At 50.1% G+C, this 19,426-nt stretch overlaps 2 protein-coding genes across 18 annotated transcripts in view; both read left to right on the top strand.

Moving 5' to 3' along the window:
• The window catches only part of MACF1 (microtubule actin crosslinking factor 1), a 341,407-nt gene extending 339,455 nt beyond the window's left edge, over positions 1-1,952 (top strand). For all 16 annotated transcript variants that reach the window (XM_082421741.1, XM_082421742.1, XM_082421739.1 and 13 more), the window contains one exon: positions 481-1,952. In XM_082421741.1, coding sequence (XP_082277867.1) covers positions 481-737 — 257 coding nt within the window. In that variant the 3' untranslated portion in view covers positions 738-1,952. The remainder of the gene's footprint in view (positions 1-480) is intronic.
• A 4,237-nt stretch (positions 1,953-6,189) lies between these two features.
• LOC309651888 (bone morphogenetic protein 8B-like) overlaps positions 6,190-19,426 on the top strand; it is a gene marked incomplete at its 5' end in the record, with an annotated part of 45,617 nt that continues 32,380 nt past the window's right edge. For both annotated transcript variants that reach the window (XM_082445041.1, XM_082445042.1), the window contains one exon: positions 6,190-6,529. In XM_082445041.1, coding sequence (XP_082301167.1) covers positions 6,190-6,529 — 340 coding nt within the window. The remainder of the gene's footprint in view (positions 6,530-19,426) is intronic.

Raw genomic sequence — 19,426 nt, 5'->3', positions numbered from 1 at the left:
GTAGAAGCACAAAGCCAGAAAGGGTTTCAGCAACTTCTGTGTAGGTGAGAGGACCGGGGTTCAGAAAGGCTGTGGTTTGCCCAAGGTCACACAGCATATCAGGTGGTATTAGGATGAGAACCCTGGCCTCTTGTGACCACCTAGAGGGGTGGGTTAGGGAGGGTGGGAGGGAGACGCAAGAGGGAGGGGATATGGGGATGTATGTATGCATATGGCTGATTCACTTTATTGTACAACAGAAACTAGCACAGCGTTGTGAAGCAACTATACTCCAATAAAGATGTTTAAAAAAATTAATAAGTAACAGGAGATGCTGTACAGCAGAAATTAACGCAACACTGTAAATCAGCTATACTCTAATAAATTTTTTTACAATAAAAAAAAAGAACCCCGGCCTCTGGTAACTTGTTCCCCCCCCCAGCCCCACCCCCACTCCAATGCTGTCTCTATTAAGTCTGTGGCTTTATTCTTAAATTCCAGACCCTAAAAAGTCAGCCAGTCGCCCTGGGAGTCGCGCTGGGAGTCGGGCCGGGAGTCGAGCCAGCAGCCGGCGAGGAAGCGACGCCTCTGACTTTGACCTTTTAGAGACGCAGTCTGCTTGTTCAGACACTTCAGAGAGCAGTGCCGCAGGGGGCCAGGGCAGCTCGAGGAGAGGGCTAAATAAGCCTTCCAAAATCCCCACCATGTCTAAGAAGACCACCACTGCCTCCCCCAGGACTCCAGGTCCCAAGCGGTAACACTGCACAAGCACCCCCAAGCCTCTATCCACTTTGAATCCTGCTCCACACATTGGGTGTATATTTATTCTGAATGGGAGAAGTTATATTGTTAAAAGTGTAAAAGAATAATTGTGTTATGAAGCTGCCTTATTTTTTTTCTTTTTGTAAGTTACTATTTTCATGTGAATATTTATGTAGATAAAATTTGCCTCCTGGTAACCCTGTAATGGATGGGGCCCAGAAATGAAATATTTGAGAAAAATAAGCGAAAAGATCAAGATGCAAATGTGTATTAAAATTTTAAAAAGCCTCTAAAGTAGGGTTTCTGTGCGGTGCAGGGTTGTAAACCTGCTTTATCTTTTAGGATTATTCCTAAATGCATCTTCTTTATAAACTTGACTTGCTGTCTCAGCAAGATAAATTATATTAAAAAAAAAAAAAAGAATCCTGCAGTGTTTAAGGAACTCTTTTTTGTAAACCACGGACACCTCAATTAGCAAGAACTGAGGGGAGGGCACTTCTGACTGCTTTTTCCATTGTTTTTAATGTCGTGTAATTTTAGCTGAAGAGAGGGAACCGCATCTAGGTAATGTTTGCACATGGTACAGCAAAAGGAGTTCATTGCAATACTGTCTTTGAATACTGTTACAGTACTAGGTGTTTAAAGGACAAATAGCTGCTAGAATTCAGGGGTAAATGTAACTTCAGAAAATGTGAGAACATTGGGGTTTTTAAGAGTCCTGGTTTATAACTTCCTATCCAACCCGGCCACCAATAACTCCTGTGCTCACCGGGACCCAGGCCGTCGGCAAGGGGAGAGTCCTTGGTGGCATCATGAATTACAGATTTGTTTATCTGCATTTTTTGCTATTTATTTAAAATGGTCGATCAACTTCCCACAAACTGAGGAATGAATTCCACAAGCCTATTCTGAAAATGTGGACATAAAACAAACACTCGCTCGTCCTTTAAAGGAGTTCACCAGCACACTTGTTAAGAAGTCCCGTTTGCTTCCGTCTTTTTTTTTGTGCGTAATAAAGTCAGCTGACCAAGTGATCATGAAGAGGGGCTGTCTGGGGCTCCTGGTTTTTAGCTGCTGTTCCTCTTCAGCTCCGACCACGTTGCTGTGTGATTATCTCAATTGATTTTAATTGAGGCAGAAACTGAAGCTCTACCAATGAACTGTTTAAAAACAAGACACACTTTTGTATTAAAATTGCTTGCAGTAACAAATATTTTGTATTTCCTGCTTTACTTCTGAACCATTACCTTATGTATAACATATTACTCTTTTAGGTACTTCAGTGCATTATTCAAATCCAAATATCTTGATGGATAAATTATGGAGCTCATTAATAGATTTTTTTCTTATATATTTTATCCTCATTAATTTTATTTAACAAGGGAACAAAGAATCAGACTGTTGTTAATGTAAATCTGTAGGGCTATCTGGCCCACTTACGTGATTAAACAAATAACCAGTATGTAAGAAGATTTTTGTTTTAGAAATCACAGATCCTGGGTTTTGAGAAAATGGGGCCAGTTTCCCACAGTATGCTGATATTTCTGGTTAAATGGTAGAATAGAATTTCAGAGGTAGAAACAAAATTGGTCCTCAAATCTTACCTCCTTTGTTTTACAGAAGGAGAAACGAATGGGAAAGTGGGTGAGAAAGTGATCTGCCTGAGATCACATAATGAATAAATGGCAGAAGAGGACCTCGAATCTAGTCCTGGGCTCCCTGTCCAAGTCAGGCAGTTCTCTTCCCTCCTGTCCCTGGTTGGCTTTATAATATTTAGAACAGCCAAATATTAACTAATTCTGATGACAGGAATTAGACTAAGAAATAACTAGAGAACTTGAGAGGTAAGAGGGGTTGTTGAACATCAGCCGCCTGTGTTCTTGATCATTAGGCCATACTCCCCTTGTGATAGGGGAATTTGGTAAGATGGACACATGTTTGCCAAAGCTGTTTGAAGCCAAATATCCAGATTAAAAGGAATGTGCAGCCTGATGGATTCTGAAGGAAGTGCTTACTGTATTCTCCATGGAATTGAATAACTTCAGGCTGCCAGAACTTTGTAGGATGGTGTTTTCACCCAAATCTGCTTCCCCCTCTAGGCCTCCTGGCTGCAGAAGCATGCTGAAAGGAGCTTGACCTCCATCTTCTCAAAGTCTGGACCATGGTCACTTGTTTTTCTTACCAACTAATTCAGGTTTTCCCTCAGTCTTTGCAACAAAGCTCAGCTAGTGGTGCAATCTGCAGGAAGTGTATTTCCATTCAGTGAACACCTGTGTGCAAGACCATGTGGGAAATATAGGGATGGCAGGAAAGGGGTTAAAACTGCAGTTCTGTGATACAAGTGCTAAATAAGTAATGCAAACTTGGTGTCTGCTAGGATAGAGGAGGGCAGGTTCTGGGGCTTTGAGTAACAATAGCTAACATGTATTGAGTGCTTCCCGTGTGCCAGTCACTGTGCTAAGTGCTCTGTGTACATTCTCATGTAATTCCCATCACAGTCCTACAATCGTGAGCCTTACTGGCAGATGAGAGACAGCCTGAGAGAGGTTCAGTAACTTGCCCAAGGTCACAGAGTTGCCAGATGGCTGGGGAAGCCCTTGTTTGACACAACTTTCTCCAAGAAACCTTCCCCATGTCAGTTCCCATCCAGTTCAGGAGTTCCAGGATTCCACTCACAGATCGCCCGTCCCCACTTCCTCTGCCCATCCGGGCACTTTGCCAGGCCCCTCTGTCGGAGCACAGCCTCTGTTTTGCCTTCAAAAAGACTGCATGTTCACCTGTCACCCCTGGGGTGACCCCTGGGAGCCACTAGAGGGCAGGGAGCTGGTCAGCTTCATCTCTGGCTCAGGGCATAGCACAGAGCAGCACCGCTGGTTTATGGGAATGTGAGGCCATTGTTTAAAGAGCACAGCCATCTCCACTCATCCTAAATTGAGATAAATGACTTCTATGAGTCAGACCAGCACTGGGCTGCTTGCAGTCTTGCTGGGAGGCCAGCATTTTACAATACACAACTGGAGAATTACAGGCTAGATCTGAGACCTCCATTGATGTATGGACTCGGGAATGCAGAAGGATGCCCAGGGACAGTGAAGGGGGCAGGAGATTCAGAGACCCTGACCAACTCTGACAAGGGAACACCCCCTTGACTCTGCCCCCTGCCTCTGCATTTAGTCACCAAGCCCTGTGGATTTGCCCTCCTAACAGCCTTCTCCTCTGCCCTCCATTCCTCTAATGATTGTCCATTAGAGGATCATTGTCATCATCCCCTGACCCCTCCCATTACTGTACCTGCCCCAGCTGTGGGCCCTGACTCCAGTCTCCCTACCTCCAATCCATAGTCCCCTCTGCATCCAGGCTCTGGTCTTGTCTTGGGCACTTTCAATGGCTTATCTCCATTATCCTTATGATAAAGTTCAGTATTCTTATCTTGCCTAAACACGTGGTGTGGAAATCTATCTGTTGGGTAAAACAGACTAGGCATGTTGCTAAGGCAACAGCAGATGATTATTTAAGGATTTATTTGATATTAAAAATTTTTTTGAAGTGATCATGGAAAAATGTGAATTTTATTGGACATAATTTTAAAGTTTAATCTTGAATTTACATTAGGGCACCATTATGGTCAGGGGCCCAGAGCCCTCTTCTAGCCTTCCAAGGCCCTTTGTGGTCTGTCCCTTGTCAGTGCCTCCAGCCTCACCCTCAGCTGGCCATTTGCCCCCCCAGGCTCTCCAGCCTCCACTGCACAGCTCACCTGCACGTGCCCACCTGCTGCAGCCCAGCTCCAGTGTTGTGTGACCTGAGGGAAGTCCCTTAACCCTTGTGTGCCTCGGTCTCCTCGTCTGTTAAATGAGGTGGGGGAGGGGCGGTTAGGTATCTACCCTGTGACAACGTGTGAGCGTGAAAGAAATGGTACAGAACATGGCTGGCACATGGACAGTGCTGATTGTCACCTGCCACTGTTACGCTCCTTGGAGTCTCGGCCTTCGCACAAGCTATTTCCTCTGCCTGGAACATTCCCCTCCCACTGACCTTTCCTTCATCCCAGCCAATTCCTTCCGGCCTTCAGAGCTCAGTCTAAGTGTCTCTTCCTCTCAGCGCAGCGCCTCAACCATAAACGAATAAATGCGGTGAGAAGGCGCCTAGGGGAGAGCAGGGCGTGCAGAAGGGGGCTAGTCAATGGAGGGGTTTCCGTGAGGAGCCTTCTCTCGCAAGCCGCTGAGGGCCGTGACAATTCAGATGCGCAGAGGCTCAGGAAGGGCACCAGAGCTCCTTGACCGGCGGGAGGCGGGAAGCGGGTGCACGTATCTCGCGCGCGGCTGGACCGGCACTGGGGTCCGAAGGGCGCCTAGCCAGACCTAGTGGTGTCAGTGCGGCTGCTGGAGCTGCCGGGGCGGCCCGCCGGAGGCGCCAGCCGGGAGCGCGCGGGAGCCAGGCGGGTGGGCGCGCCAGAAGCAGTGACGGAGCCGGCGTCAGGTGTCCGGGAAAGAGCTCCCAGAGGCGCACACAAGGGGACTGCGGGGAAGGCGCCAAGAGGCCGGCGAGGAGCTGCGGTGGCCGGGAACCCGGGCCCGGCTGCTCGCAGAAGGATGCGCCCCACTCCCGGGCCTGCCTGTCACCCGCGGGGTCCCTCTACCTCTAGACCCGACTGAGGCGTTTCGGGTCCTGGAGCGACACTCGTGCACCCGGAGGGGCTGCCGGGTCACTCCTCGGGCCGGATCGAGAGTTGGGATGCCGCCCGGGCAGGGTGATCAAGGACACGCCCGTGGGAGGGCAGGGTCCGATCTCCCCGAACCGCGCCGCTACCCTGGGTCCCCAGGCCGAGTCCCCGCGCCCGCCCGACAGCGCGGCCAGCGGCGGGAGGGGAGCCCAGGACGACCGCGAGGCCCCCGACGGCGGGACTAGGGATTCCTCGACGACCACCTACCAGCGGGTCGCATCTCACGGTCGCCAACACCTGGCATCCAGAGCCCATCCTGGGGCGTCTGTTCCGCGGCCTTGGTCCCGCCGCTGTGCCCCCATTGGTCGGGTCCGGAGGGGGCGGGACCCGACGGCTGTGAGCTGGACTGAGAGAGGCCACCTCGGCCCGGGGCGCGCGGCACAGTCTGAGGGTCCGCGCCTCCCGGAGCCCGGCGGGAGCTCGCCCTCCGCCTCTGAGCTGAGCTCCCTCGGCAGCAGCCGGACTGTCTAGCGCGGCGGCACAGACTAGCCGACGGTCCCCGGTTCCCGGAGGAGCCCTTGCCCGAGGAGGTGCGGCCGCATCCGACTACCCGGAGCCGCGACAGGCGCCGCGGGCCGGACGCTCTAGGGACCGCGCTGCGTTCCCGGGCGACGCCTCCCCCGTCCCGCCGGCCCCAAGCCCGGCCCGCCGCTCGCCGTCGGGGCGGCCCCAGCCCCTGGCCCGGCCGGGAGCGGATGCGCGCGCGGTGAGGCCGCCCGGGTCCCGCCATGGCCGCGCGCCCCGGGCCGCTCTGGCTGCTGGGCCTGGCGCTGTGCGCGCTGAGCGGCGGCGGCGGCGCCTCTGGCCCGCGCCCCTCGCCTGGCTGTCCGCAACGGCGCCTGGGCCCGCGCGAGCGCCGCGACCTGCAGCGCGAAATCCTGGCGGTGCTCCGGCTGCCGGGGCGGCCCCGGCCCCGCGCGCCGCCCGCCGCCGCCCGGCTGCCCGCGTCCGCGCCGCTCTTCATGCTGGACCTGTATCGCGCCATGGCCGGCGACGACGACGAGGACGGCGGGACCCCCGAGCGGCGCCTGGGCCGCGCCGACCTGGTCATGAGCTTCGTCAACATGGGTGAGAGCGGGCTCGGGGTGGGCGGCGGCGACCCCGCGAGAAGGCGAGTGGGGGACGGCGGGCCGAGGGGCCCCTCGGGGGCTGAACGCGGGCTGCAGAGGCGTGTGCGCCACTTCGGGCAGGGCGAGCGCCCTGCTGGGAGCGGGGAATCACCTTGTCGTGGACGAGGAACCGCGGGAGGGAAAACCGACCAGGTCAGGTAGGCGAAGTCTCAGGGGGGTGGGGGTCGGTGAGCTGCCGATCCGGCAGGGACAGATGAGGGATAAGAGTCCCAGAGGCGTACATTCACCCGCGGCCAAACACCCCCGATGGTAAGATTCGTGTAGTGTCGGGTGGACGCGGGCAGTGCCAGGAAGACAGTCTGGTCCTGGGGAGGCAGATGAGTAAACAGAGGCTGTGATGCTGTCACGGTGATAAGGGCGATACTGAAGAGAGGGACAAAGTTCAGCGTGGAAAACCCTGGTCACATCATCAAAGCACCAGGTAGAGATGAGGACCCGGATGTTCTGAGTCCACAGCAGCCTCTTCCCCGGGCCACCTGGGGGCGGGGTGCTGCTGGGGGGTGGGGCGGTGGGGAAGGAGTAGACTCTGAGCTCGGCGGGGCAGGGACTGTGGTCTTGTCACCCTGGGCTCACACCCGGGACTTGGCTTGTCATGGAATGAGTGTCCAGGCCATTGAATGACCTGATGGGCAGCTTGGACCCTCTTTGTTCTCCCAGGTAAAGCCCAGCTTTTCCTCTCTGCAGAAATTATACTCCAAATCATGGAGCCATTTACCCTTAAAGTTCTCAGAGATAACGTTTTCCATTACTAAACTCTCTTTAACCTACATTCATGAACATATGTCCCCCACCTGCTTTGCCTCCTGTCTGTGGCCAGTGAGGGGCAGGAGTCTGGGCTGAGGCAGACACTAGGCTGGACCTGGGGACCCAAGGACTACAGCTCAGCCCCAGGTGGGGAGAGCTGTGGGACCCAGAGCAGGGAGAGGACCCTTGCCGTGGCCACCAGCCTCCCTTCACCTACAGCACCGCTCTTAACCCTCCCAACAGCCCTGTGAGCGACATGATATTCATCCCCATCTCCCAGGTGAGGACAGTGAGGCTCAGAGAGGCAGTGTCTTGCTCAGGACCATGTGGCCTCTATGTGGCCAAGCCAGGACAGACCCAGGTTGTTTGGCCCTCCATCCAGTGCTCAAGGAGGTGACATTCTGTGTCAGGAGGGCAGGCTTTCAAGGTGGAGAGAGCTTTCAGAGGGATTTCGGCAGAGGAACCCAGGGGTCAGAGTGACAGTAAGTTTTGTGGGTCTTCAGCCATTTGCCTCAAGGAGGCCCGTCCCCCCCAAACCAGAGCTCGTGATGGGCTCAGGTGGGGGAGCGAGCAGCAGGAGGCAGCCGTTAACCTCTGCTGAGAGCCCAGTGCCAGGCCCAGGACTTGGGCTGGCGGGTTCTAGATGCCACCTTCCTGGTTAGAGGGCAGGGGTGGGGACTTGGGACAGAGGCGACCACATGTGGAACTGAGGCTGGAGCTCCGTGCTGGGGACAAGCTGACCCCGGGCTCAGGACCAAGAAGACCTGTGGATGCAGTCACCCAGAGAATGCCTCCAGGGGAGCCGTCCATCTGAGTGAGTCACCACCTAGCCCATGTCCCTCTTCCCCCAGCATCCCCTGGGGCAAGGGGTGCACAGACCTGGTGGGAGCTGCTGCTGTGAGTCGAGCAGCACCCTGAGCTCAGGAGGAGCTGGTTGCCCTCCTGCTTCTGCTCTGTGATCTTAGGCAAGTCCCTTGACCTCTCTGAGCCTCAGATCTCTCCTTGTAAAATGGGGCTCCTAGTGATCTATCCTCAGAGTTGTTGTGTGATAGGTTGACAGAGGGGGAGGGGCAGATAGTCAGCCCCCTTTTTAGGGTGAACCTGGCCCTGGTCAGTGCTGATCCCAGACCCTCCCAGCTGCTGCTCAGCCTTGGTGTGGATGTGATGGAAATGTCCCCACATGTCTTATAGACATGTGAAACCCAGAAACAGATTTTTAAAGCCAACCAAAGGTGTTTCTGTTTTTGAATAAAAACTAACATTTGAAGTTCCATAGTCCTATAAATACTCATTTCATCCATGCAGCAACTTGTGAAGCTGTTTTACCAGCCTTATTTCATGGGCTCAGAGAGGTTAAATAACTGACCCAGGGCCACACAGCACGTCCATGGCATCATCCAGGCTGTGGATTCCAAATCCCAGTTTCTTCCCACACCACCTCTGTGTGTTTCATGAAGGTCTAAGGCCTCTGACTCTGTGGATTAACAAGCAGATCTTTGTTCAGTGGAAGCCTGGCCTGTGGGCAGTCCAGCCAGCTGTCTGAGGGCCTTCTTTATTCTCATGTACTAATTGCACTAGTAAAACTCCTTCAGTTCGAGTAGTTTTAACTGGTAATTACCTAGGCTGATGTGGGGGATTAGAACCTACCAGGATTGTTTCCTCCGTTGGAGGCCCCGGCTCCAGGCCCCTGAAGGTCAGCGGCCCCTGAACCACCGTGGAGTCTAATAGCAGAGTCGCCGTGGCATCAGTGCCCACGCCGAGGCTCCCACACCTGTTGGCTCCAGCTCCACCTCTGCTATTGGCCTCATCAGCTCCTGAGAAGCCAGCCGGGCCTGGTGCTTGCCGAGCCCCTGACCGTCAGTGGCACCTGTAGGACCCAGAGGCCTGGGCCTGCCGTCCAGGGGTCAGGCCTCTGCATTTGAGCAGATGCTTTAGGAGCCGTGTCGTGACTGACAGGGCCTGTGTTGGGGGCCAGGGCTGCGGTCAGAGCTGGGCCCTGCCTGGCCTGCCTGTCGACCTCCGCCTGTGGACTCTTGGCTCCCCTTGGCCAGGACACAGTGACGGGGCCGCTGCCCTCGAGGAGCAGACGGAGCCTGTCCCTGGTGCTGCCTGAGCTCGGGGGAGGAGGCCCTGATCTGGGAGGCAGCGCCCAGGTTCTCGTCCCTCCTGGGCCTGCAGTGGACTCCTGCACGTCCCGAGCCACACCCCTTCCCTTCTCTGGGCCCCTGCTTTCCTGTCCAGTCCACAGCGATGGTGCCAGAAAAACGAGGTGCCTCCCAGCTCCGGCCCCGTGGCTCCTCGGAGGCAGCTTCTCACACCACCACCCATCCCTCCGCCCAGCTCGGTGTGACTGGCAGGACCCCCGAGTGCCTGAGCCGGCCCAGCCAGTCCTGAGGGAGGAATGAGGCAGGAGAGACCACCTCTGCATGTTCCTCCTGAGCCCTTCTCCGCCTCCTGTCCTGGGAGCACCAGGTGCCCATGCTCCAGAGTGAGAAACTGAGGCACAAACGGCACTGCAGGCAGAAGTGTAGTCAGAACTGAATGGGCCATCTTCACTTTTGTCCTGCCCCTTCCCTGGACTGGACTAATTCACTCCCGCGATCCTGGGGGGCTGAGGACGGGGGTGGGGATGAGCTGGGGCTGTTGGATTCGGGAGGCGCCGGGCTCAGTGCGAGCGAGGGACCTGGCCCAGGTCCTGCTCAGCCCCCTGACCTCACCTCCGTGAGCCCCAGGGTCACTTTCTTTGGTTCTTTAGTAGGCAATTCTTGCATATTTTCCTGAATTCACTCCACAAATAGTCATGTAGTACCTGCTCTGTGCCAGGCTCCGTTCTAGTTCCTGTAATATAACAGGGAATGAAACTAAGTACCCCCTTGTGGAGCTGACCTTCCAGTGGGAGAGACAGATAACAGTACATCAGCCACAAGGTGATTGTCACATGGTCTAGACAGTGCCGCCTCTCTCTGGAAACCGGGAGGGGAAGGACAGTGGGAGGGCAGGCAGGACTGGGCTGGGGATTCTGACTTGGGACTCAACAGAATTTGCATCTTGACTCCACCCACTACTCTCTGTGTGATCTGGATTTTCAGTCCACCTCTCAGAACCTCAGTCTCCTCTATAAAACGGATATACTCACGGTACCCACCCTAGGGGCTGTTCAGCGATTGTGTGAGATGACACCCAGTGATGACCACATGCCCAGAACCTCCATGTCTGTGCTTTCATCTCATCTCACATTTACTGTCACATCTTTGTTTAATAAGAAGACAGTGAGGCTCAGAGAAGCTAGGCGGTTTTCCCAAGGCCACACAGCTGGTCAACTCCCTGCCTGCACATCTTCTGCTCTTGTCCTACACAGAAGTGGCCTCTCCCCCGAGTCCAGGGGCCGTCGTTAGGCGCAGTACGTGCTGCTGAGCTAGACTGTGTTGAATGTGTGTTGTAAACTGAGAATCCTGTTTTTAAAGTGTCTTTATTGCTTTGGGGTTTACAAATAATGCATGCTCATTGTACAAAATTCAGACCACAGAGGAACATATAACACAAGTGCCCCTGGGAACCCTATTTCTACCATCCAATCTCCTCAGGCAGCCACTTTCTGATTTCTATCACGAAACATTCCTTTGCTCTGTTCTTGAACTTCGTGTGAATGGAATCATACAGTACATACTCTGGGTCTAGTCTTTCACACAACATATTTTCTTGAAATTCATCCATGTTTTTGTTATATATGTTGTTCTCATATAAATGAGTTGTTTGCACTGCAAGCCATTCGTATTAAGGGACATTTGGGTAGTTTCCAGTTTTGGGTTGTTCATAAAGCTATCTGGACATGCTTGTACACATTCCTCTGTGGATATATTAAACGTGGATTTTAATCCTGACTCTGCCACTGGGGAGCTGTGAGACATCACACAGTTTCCTTTTAAAGTCTCTGCACCTCATTTCCTCACCTTTAAAACAAGGTTCATAAGGGCTGCCTCCCAGGGTTGTGTAGGACTAAGTGAAACATGCAGTCAGGCCAGCCTCGTGCCTGCCACACAGTAGGAGAATAATAAATGGGAGCAGATATATTGCGTCCGACTTCCGTGCCTTTGCTCACATTGTACCCTCTGCATAGAATATACTCACCCCCATTTCTTCTTTTAAAAGAGATGGGCAGGGTTTTCCATAAGTCTGACTCTTCCTACTCCTCCTCCTCCCAAAGAGACAGACTCCTTCCATGATTAGAGCCCTCAGCCTTGATCGTCTGTATTCCTTAGGATTCTGCCTGTCTGATCTGGGGGCACATCTAACCCCTCTTTCTGCTACTCCCCAGGAAACCATGAATAACCTGAGAACAGGGACCAAATATGCGTCTCATGGCAACCCCCAGACCGTACCCCCTGCCCCCGCATGGCCACAGGGCAGCCTGGCAAAGTTGAGGGAAAGAGGAAAGCAGCGGGAAAGCAGGGAGTGCCCAGAGCCAGGCGAAGGAGCCTGGGCCTGGGTGGGTGGCACAGAAGCAGGGCCAGCCTCCTCGCCTTTGCAGATCACCCTGGCCCTCCCCTGGGACCTGAGTCCCCGCAGGTCCCAGCCTGGAGGACAGTGGCCTCAGCAGGCCACCTCTCAGGCACCTGTTGATGAAAGAATCTTGTGAACAGGTGACCACCCCCCCCATCTCAGAATTGCCACCCAGAGGTAGTCCAGGGCCACTCATTTTACATGGGCTCCAAGTCTGCAAAGTTCACATGTCAGGTTAATCCAGGCCCCTAACCTGACACGTGACCCCCAGCAAGTCTCTGCTCCCCTGGGCCTCAGTTTCCCATCTATGCAGGGTTGCCACGAAGGCCTTTGCAGCTCCCACAAAAGAATGTGTCCCCCACCCCCCCTGCCCACTGATGGGGCTCCTCCAGGGCTGAGGCACAGGGCGGGAGGACACCCGCCACTCCTCACGGGCACCCACTCCCCACGGGAGAGAGGGGATGTGTCACCGTGACCACGTCTTTCTGGAAAGCCCCACAGTTCAGGTCTTTCCTGGGTTTGAACTGGAGGAACCACATCCTTGCTCACATCTCCCTGGATCTATTTTTGGCCTTGGCGGGCTTGATGTGGTGCAGTGGGCAGGTTGTTCCCTTTTAATTTGGGCTCTGAAGCCGGCTGAGGCCTGGACCGGTAATTATAAGCACAGAGCCATTTATGGAAACAGCTCTTGAAAAAGTCAGTAATGAGAACTGGCTAAAAATACCCCCAGAAGTGAAGCGGGGGGCCTGCTCTGGGCAGCGCTGAGATTCCTGGGTGGGAGGAAGCCCTGAAGAGGCAGAAGCGGGAGGTGATGGATTCGGCAGCTCACTCGGGACCCGCACGGGCCGCGGAGACCCGGGTGTTTCCTTAGGTCTGGGGTCCCCCTCGGCCTTGTTACCGGCAGGACCAGCCAGACGGGCCCACCCCATCCGCCTCCGGGGCCCCGAGGGAGCCTGTCCTCCACCTCGGGGCCGGGCTGTGAACGGAGGCGAGTCCCACAGTAAAGTGAGAACATGGGTGGCTTGGGTTGGAAACCCTCGGTGACGTGGAAGCCACTCCCAGACCAGCAGGACGCCCAGCCCAGGGGCTGCGCTGCTGGATGCTGAGCCGCTGTCCTGGGGACCAGGAGACCTTAGGATGAGGGGCCGGGCATCCCCTCTCTGGGCCCCCGGGACACGAGGGGCTGGATGAGCAGACCGCTGAGGCCTCCCGTTTCCACCCCACATTGCTCAGTCTCTGTTCTCAAATTGGTCACCGTCCAGAGGGCAGATGAACCAGCGACGGGGACCCCCGGGACAGGGAAAGGGAGAGACCGGCAGGCTGATGTGTGTGGGGTCAGAGGCGGGCAAGGGGGCTTTCACAGCTGGACCGAGAAGAAAGTAGCCTTTATACTTGGTGGGACGGGGCAACCCCGGAGAGAGCAGCTTCAAGGAGGGACTCCAGGGGGAGGGTGTTTGCACCAGAAGGCCCAGGAGGCCGTGAGGATGGGCAGGGCCAGCCTGTGTGGGTGAGGGGCGGTGGCTGGACAGCAGAGCCAAGTGTCAGACCCTCCCATGGGCCCTGAGGGGCTGGGGAAGGGTTTGAGGGCAGGAAGGACTGTCAGGTCAGAAGATGCCATTCTGTCTCTCTAAAAATTTTATTGAAGTATAATTGATTTACAATGTTGTGTTAATTTCTGCTGTACAGCAAAGTGATTCAGTTATATATATTCTTTTTGATATTCTTTTCCATTATAGTTTATCACAGGATGTTGAATATAGTTCCCTGTGCTATACAGTAGGACCTTGCTGTTTATCCATCCTATATATAATAGTCTACATCTGTTAATCCCAAACTCCCAATCCTTCCCTCCCCCACACCCCCTTGGCAACCACAAATCTATTCTCTATGTCTGTGAGTCTGTTTCGTAGATAAGTTCATTTGTGTCATATTTTAGAGTCCACGTATAAGTGATATGGTATTTGTCTTTCTCTTTCTGACTTACTTCGCTTAGTATGATAATGTTTAGGTCCATTCATGTTGCTGTAATGGCATTATTTTGTTCTTTTTTATATATATACCTTATCTTCTGTATCTGTTCATCTGTTGATAGACATTTAGGTTGTTTCCATGTCTTGGCTATTGCAAATAGTGCTGCTGTGAATATAGGGGTGCATGTATCTTTTCAGATTATAGTTTTGTCTGTATATATGCCTAGGAAGAGAATTGCTGGGTCATATGGTAGTTCTATTTTTAGTTTTTGAGGAACCTCCATACTGTTCTCCACAGTGGCTGCACCAATTTACATTCCCACCAACAGTGCAGGAGGGTTCCCTTTTCTCCACACCCTCTCCAGCATTTATTATTTGTAGACTTTTTAATGATGGCCATTCTGACCAGTGTGAGGTGGTACTGCATTGTAGTTTTGATTTGTATTTCTCTAATAATTAGTGATGATGATGATCTTTTCATGTGTCTATTGGATGTATGTCTTCTGTAGGTCTTCTTTGGAGAAATGTCTATTTAGGTATTCTGCCCATTTTTTGATTGGGTTGTTTGTTGGTTTTTTTGTGTGTGTGTTATTGAATTGCATGAGCTGTTTATATATTTTGGAAATTAAGCCCTTATTGGTCCCATCATTTGCAAATATTTTCTCCCAGTCCATAGGTGGCTGTCAAAAGATTGCTTTTTTTTTTTTCTTTTTTTTTTTTTTTTGACTGTGCCGTGCAGCATGCGGGATCTTAGTTCCCCAACCAGGGATCGAACCCAAGCCCCCTGCAGTGGAAGCACGTAATCTTAACCACTGGACCGCCAGGGAAGCAGATTCCATTCTCTTAATAGGCATGCTGAACTGGAAGAAGAGGGTGTCTTTTGAAACAAGATAAATTTTAGTCAGAAACAAGACAGATTTGGGTTGTCTCAGTGACTCTATAAATTTGGTCCAGGGCACAAAAATAGCCCAAGCCTTTATTGGTGTCAGGCTGGCGGATACAGGGTGTGACATCTGGAGATCTAGCCTGTGTGGAGGGTGCAGGCCTCAGACGTGGGAAGGCAGAACATGGACGGTGGCCGTGGTGGTGGAGGCTGCCTCATGCCCCCGGCAGGCTCTTCCTGCAAATGTGGGATCTGGAGGCCTTTTTATCAGAGGCTGGAGGAGAAGGCCGAGGGTCTGAGACTGCTTATTTTCCAAGAGCCACAATAAGGGGTTAAGAAAGTAAACACTCTGACTGCTTCCCTAAGCGGAGCTTTGTAGAAAAGAAGGTACCTGTGGAACCAGCAGTGGCATCGTGTGTCCCCAGTGCTGGGCCCATGCCTCACCACTCAGGTATCTCAATGGAGCTGGCTGTCAAGAGTCTCTGTTGGCTTCAAGAAACTACAAGTGGCTTCCAACCCACCTCACAGGGTCGTGAAGTGTCATAACATCAGCAAGAGGTGAACTTTATTAAATACTTCCTAGGTCACAGAACTTCTTTGAATCACTGTGATGAATTCTTGAAGGCTGAGAAGTAGGATTTATTGTACATGAACTGGCCTTGCTTGTCACTCCAGCCTCATCTTGGACACCTAGACCCTGGACCACTAGATTCCAGCCCTGTGGGCCTCCTGGATGTTTCTCAAAGATTCAGGGCCTTTGCATTTGTGGTTCCATCTGCCTGGAAGGCTCTTCCACCACCTCTTCACATGACTGGTTTTTCCTCCTCCAGACTTGACTATTTATTTCCCTCATTTACCAGGGTTTAGAATAGTGAATTGATTCCTAGCATTCTGCAAAGGTGGTGGTTCTCAATCTCCCAGGAGACATTTGGGAATATCTGGAGACATTTTTGGTTGCCACAGCTGGGGAAGGGAAGGTGGTGCCACCGGCATCCAGTGTGCAGAGGCCAGGGATGCTACTAAATATTCTACAATACACTGTACAGTCATCCACAGCAAAGAATTATCACCCACGACAAAGAATTATCTGGCCCAAAATGTCAATAGTGCCAAGTTTGAGAAATTCTGTCCAAAGATGACCAATGCTGCTGCTGCTGACCTAATGGATATTAATATATGTGATACTTTTCAATCTATTACAGTTCTCTCTGATGCTCAGATTGTCCCTTCCAAGCCTATTATGAAGCCTCTTCAGGTTAGCTTCAGAGTACTTTTAACTCTCTCCTAGGAGGTTCAGGGAGCTTCCTTGCCTTCTGCGATGAGATGTTCCAGGCTGTGCTTATGCATTTCCTGCCCTGGGTCAGAAATGGGCCATTTCTCTAAGAGCCCTGGTGCCTTGTGGTGGAGTTGATCATTTAAGACTACACTCGGGGCATTAGAGCTCCCCACTGTCCCTCCTTGGCCACCATTTCTAGGCTTTTTCAGTGGACAGAGCTAGGGAATATGTATTTTCTAAAAGAAAAAAATCACGAGTTCAAACAAAATTTCCTTTTTTTAAAAAATTATTATTATTATTTTTTGGCCCCGCCGGGCGGCATGCAGGATCTTAGTTCCCTGATCAGGGATCAAACCCACGCCCCCTGCAATGGAAGTGCGGAGTCTTAACCACTGGACCACCAGGGAATTCCCCAAACTAATATTTCTTTTTTTTTTTTTAATATTTATTTATTTATTTATTTTATTTTTAGCTGTGTCGGGTCTTAGTTGCCCCACGTGGGACCTTCACTGCGGCACGTGGGATCCTCCACTGTGGCACGCGGGCTCCTCTTCGTTTGTGGCCCGCATGCTCAGTAGTTGTGCGAGCGAACTTAGTTGCCCCATGGCATGTGGGATCTTAGTTCCCCAACCAAGGATCAAACCTGCGTTCCCTGCATTTGAAGGCGGATTCTTAACCACTGGACCACGAGGGAAGTCCCCAAATATTTCTTTTTTTTTGTTTTTTGTTTTTTTTTTTGTTTTTTTTTTGTTTTTTTTTTATTTCTTTTTTTTTTTTTAATTTTTTTTTATATTGGAGTATAGTTGATTAACAATATTGTCAGGTGTACAGCAAAGTGATTCAGTTATACATACACGTGTCTATTCTTTTTCAAGTTCTTTTCCCATTTAGATTTTTATAGAATATTGAGCAGAGTTCCCTGTGCTATACAGTAGGTCCTTGTTGGTTATCTATTTTAAATATAGCAGTGTGTATATGTCAATCCCAAACTCCCAATCTATCCCTCAAACTAATATTTCCAATTCAAGCTTAGGATTATAGACTTACTTAAATTCTTTTTTTTATATTTTATATTTCTATTTTCTTTTGCACTGAATAATTTGGTCCTAACAACATTAATATGATAGCCGTTTGCTTTATCCTACAAGTATATATATATATATAACTTATATATATATTATATATATAAATATGTTATATCCTACACGTATAATAGGTATAGAATAACATCATCATAACAATATGATTACTGAAAAATTAAGATTTATTTTTAGTTTATTTTGTCCTTAAGCTATCCCACTAGGGATATACAGTCAAACTACTCTGTTTGAAAATGACTTGAAATAATTCCTCACTGTGTGGGTAAGCCACCAACTCAATATACCCACCATTTATTTACTTTATTTTGCATTTTAGTCTTAGGTATTACTCTTTGTTTTTGTATTTTGAATTATTCTTGTTTTATACTTATGTGAAATATTTACAAAATTTACAAAGCAAGGGACATTCAGAGACGCCTGGCTTCCATGCCTGTCTCCTACACTCTGTCTCTGTTCTCTTCCTCCAGCAAAAGATAACTACATTTTTTAAGTTGAAATATAGTTGACATACAATATTATGTTAGTTTCAAGTATACTACATAGTGATTTGACATTTGCACACATTATGAAATGATCACTATAAGTCTAGTAACCACCTGTCACCATACAAAGTTATTACAATATTATTGACCATATTCTTTATGCTGTATATTACACCCCATGACTTATTTATTATAATAACTGCAGATTTGTACCTCTTAATCCCCTTCACCTATTTCACCCACTCCAACTATTTCTTAATTAATTTATTAGTTTGTAGTTTATCTCCATTTTAAAAATACAATGACATATATACATACCTATGAGGTGTATGCATTTTTATAATATTTGTATTTTGACCCGTTCTTAGATAAAAGGTATATTATCTGTACTTTTCACCTTAGTTCTCTTTAAAAAAACTGTCTCCTGGAGATCACTTTATTGCAGAATATAGATGATCTCTTTGTTCTAATTTACAGCTGTTTAGCACCCCATCATGAAGAGGTACCGTGGTTCATTTATTCCATCTTCTGTTGATAGACATTTGGGTTGTTTCCAGTCTTTTTCTGTAACAAGTTACAAAATTGGGTCATGACAAATAGTCTTGTATGTACATCTTTTTGTATTTTTGTGAGTGTGTCTTTGGGACAATTTCTTAGAAGTGAGATGCTTGGGTCAAAACATGTATAATTTTGCTAGATATTGCCAGATTCCCCTCCATAAGGATTATGCCATTTTGTGTTCCTGCCAGCAATGCACGAGTGCTTGATCCGGTCTTAGAGTGTCTTTCTGGAAAGATTTTTCCAAAGTACCACATCTAAAGTAACCCCACACTGGGGGCTTCCTTGGTGGCGCAGTGGTTGGGAATCCACCTGCCAATGCAGGGGACACAGGTTTGAGCCCTGATCCGGGAAGATCCCACATGCCACGGAGCAGCTAAGCCTGTGCGCCACAACTACTGAGCCTGCGGTCTAAAGCCCGCGAGCCACATCTACTGAGACCGCATGCCACAACTACTGAAGCCCATGCACCTAGAGCCTGTGCCCCCAAAACAAGAGAAGCCACCTCAATGAGAAGCCCATGCACCCTGCAACGAAGAGTAGCCCCCACTCACTGTAACTAGAGAAAGCCCACGTGCAGCAAGGAAGACACAATGCAGCCAAAAAATAAATAAATAAATAAATAAAATTTATTAAAAAAATAAATAAAGTAACCCCACACTGAACTGGAACTAAAGGTATAACTCTAATTTTTAAAATAGATATATCCAGAAAAATAGAAATAAATACAGATGTGTGTTTATGCATGGGTTAGTATACACAGATACATTTCCTAGCTCTGTCCACTGAGAGCGCCTAAAAGCATGACACTTTATTTTAATGAGCACACCATGTGTTCAGAGCTTGGTGTTTAAATCCCCATTCTATACATGGTAAATGAAATGAACCAGAGCTCCTTGGAGAAGTGACTGATGTCAGCGGCGGGGAATGGGAAATCACAAGATGGGCCTGGAGCATCTGGTGGTGCCAGACAATTAGGAAATACTCAAAAAAAGGATGGGGAGGGGGGCATGTCAAAGGGACAAGGGGCCAACCCAAAGATGCTCCCAATGGGCAAAGCTAGAACAATCTGAGCAACAATTGTATTGGATTATAACCCATAGAATAAATGAAATATCCGTGAACCCGTAATGATATAAATAAATAACAGAATAATTATGGGAAGAAGGGCAAGTCTTCCTTTCAAAAGAATTCCATTTAATAAAAGTAGAGGGAAAGAAGGAAACAGAAAATCACTATTGCAGATATTACAGTAATAATTGCTAAAATTAGTGGGCAAAAGTTTGAGGAGAAATATACGTGCAAATCTCAAAATCTCTCCC

This window comes from Balaenoptera physalus (genome assembly GCF_965194825.1).
Source record: "Balaenoptera physalus genome assembly, chromosome: 1".
In the NCBI taxonomy this organism is placed as follows: Eukaryota; Metazoa; Chordata; class Mammalia; order Artiodactyla; family Balaenopteridae; genus Balaenoptera; species Balaenoptera physalus.
Note: the sequence above shows the minus strand (reverse complement) of the source record. Positions and strands in the feature narration are given on the sequence as shown.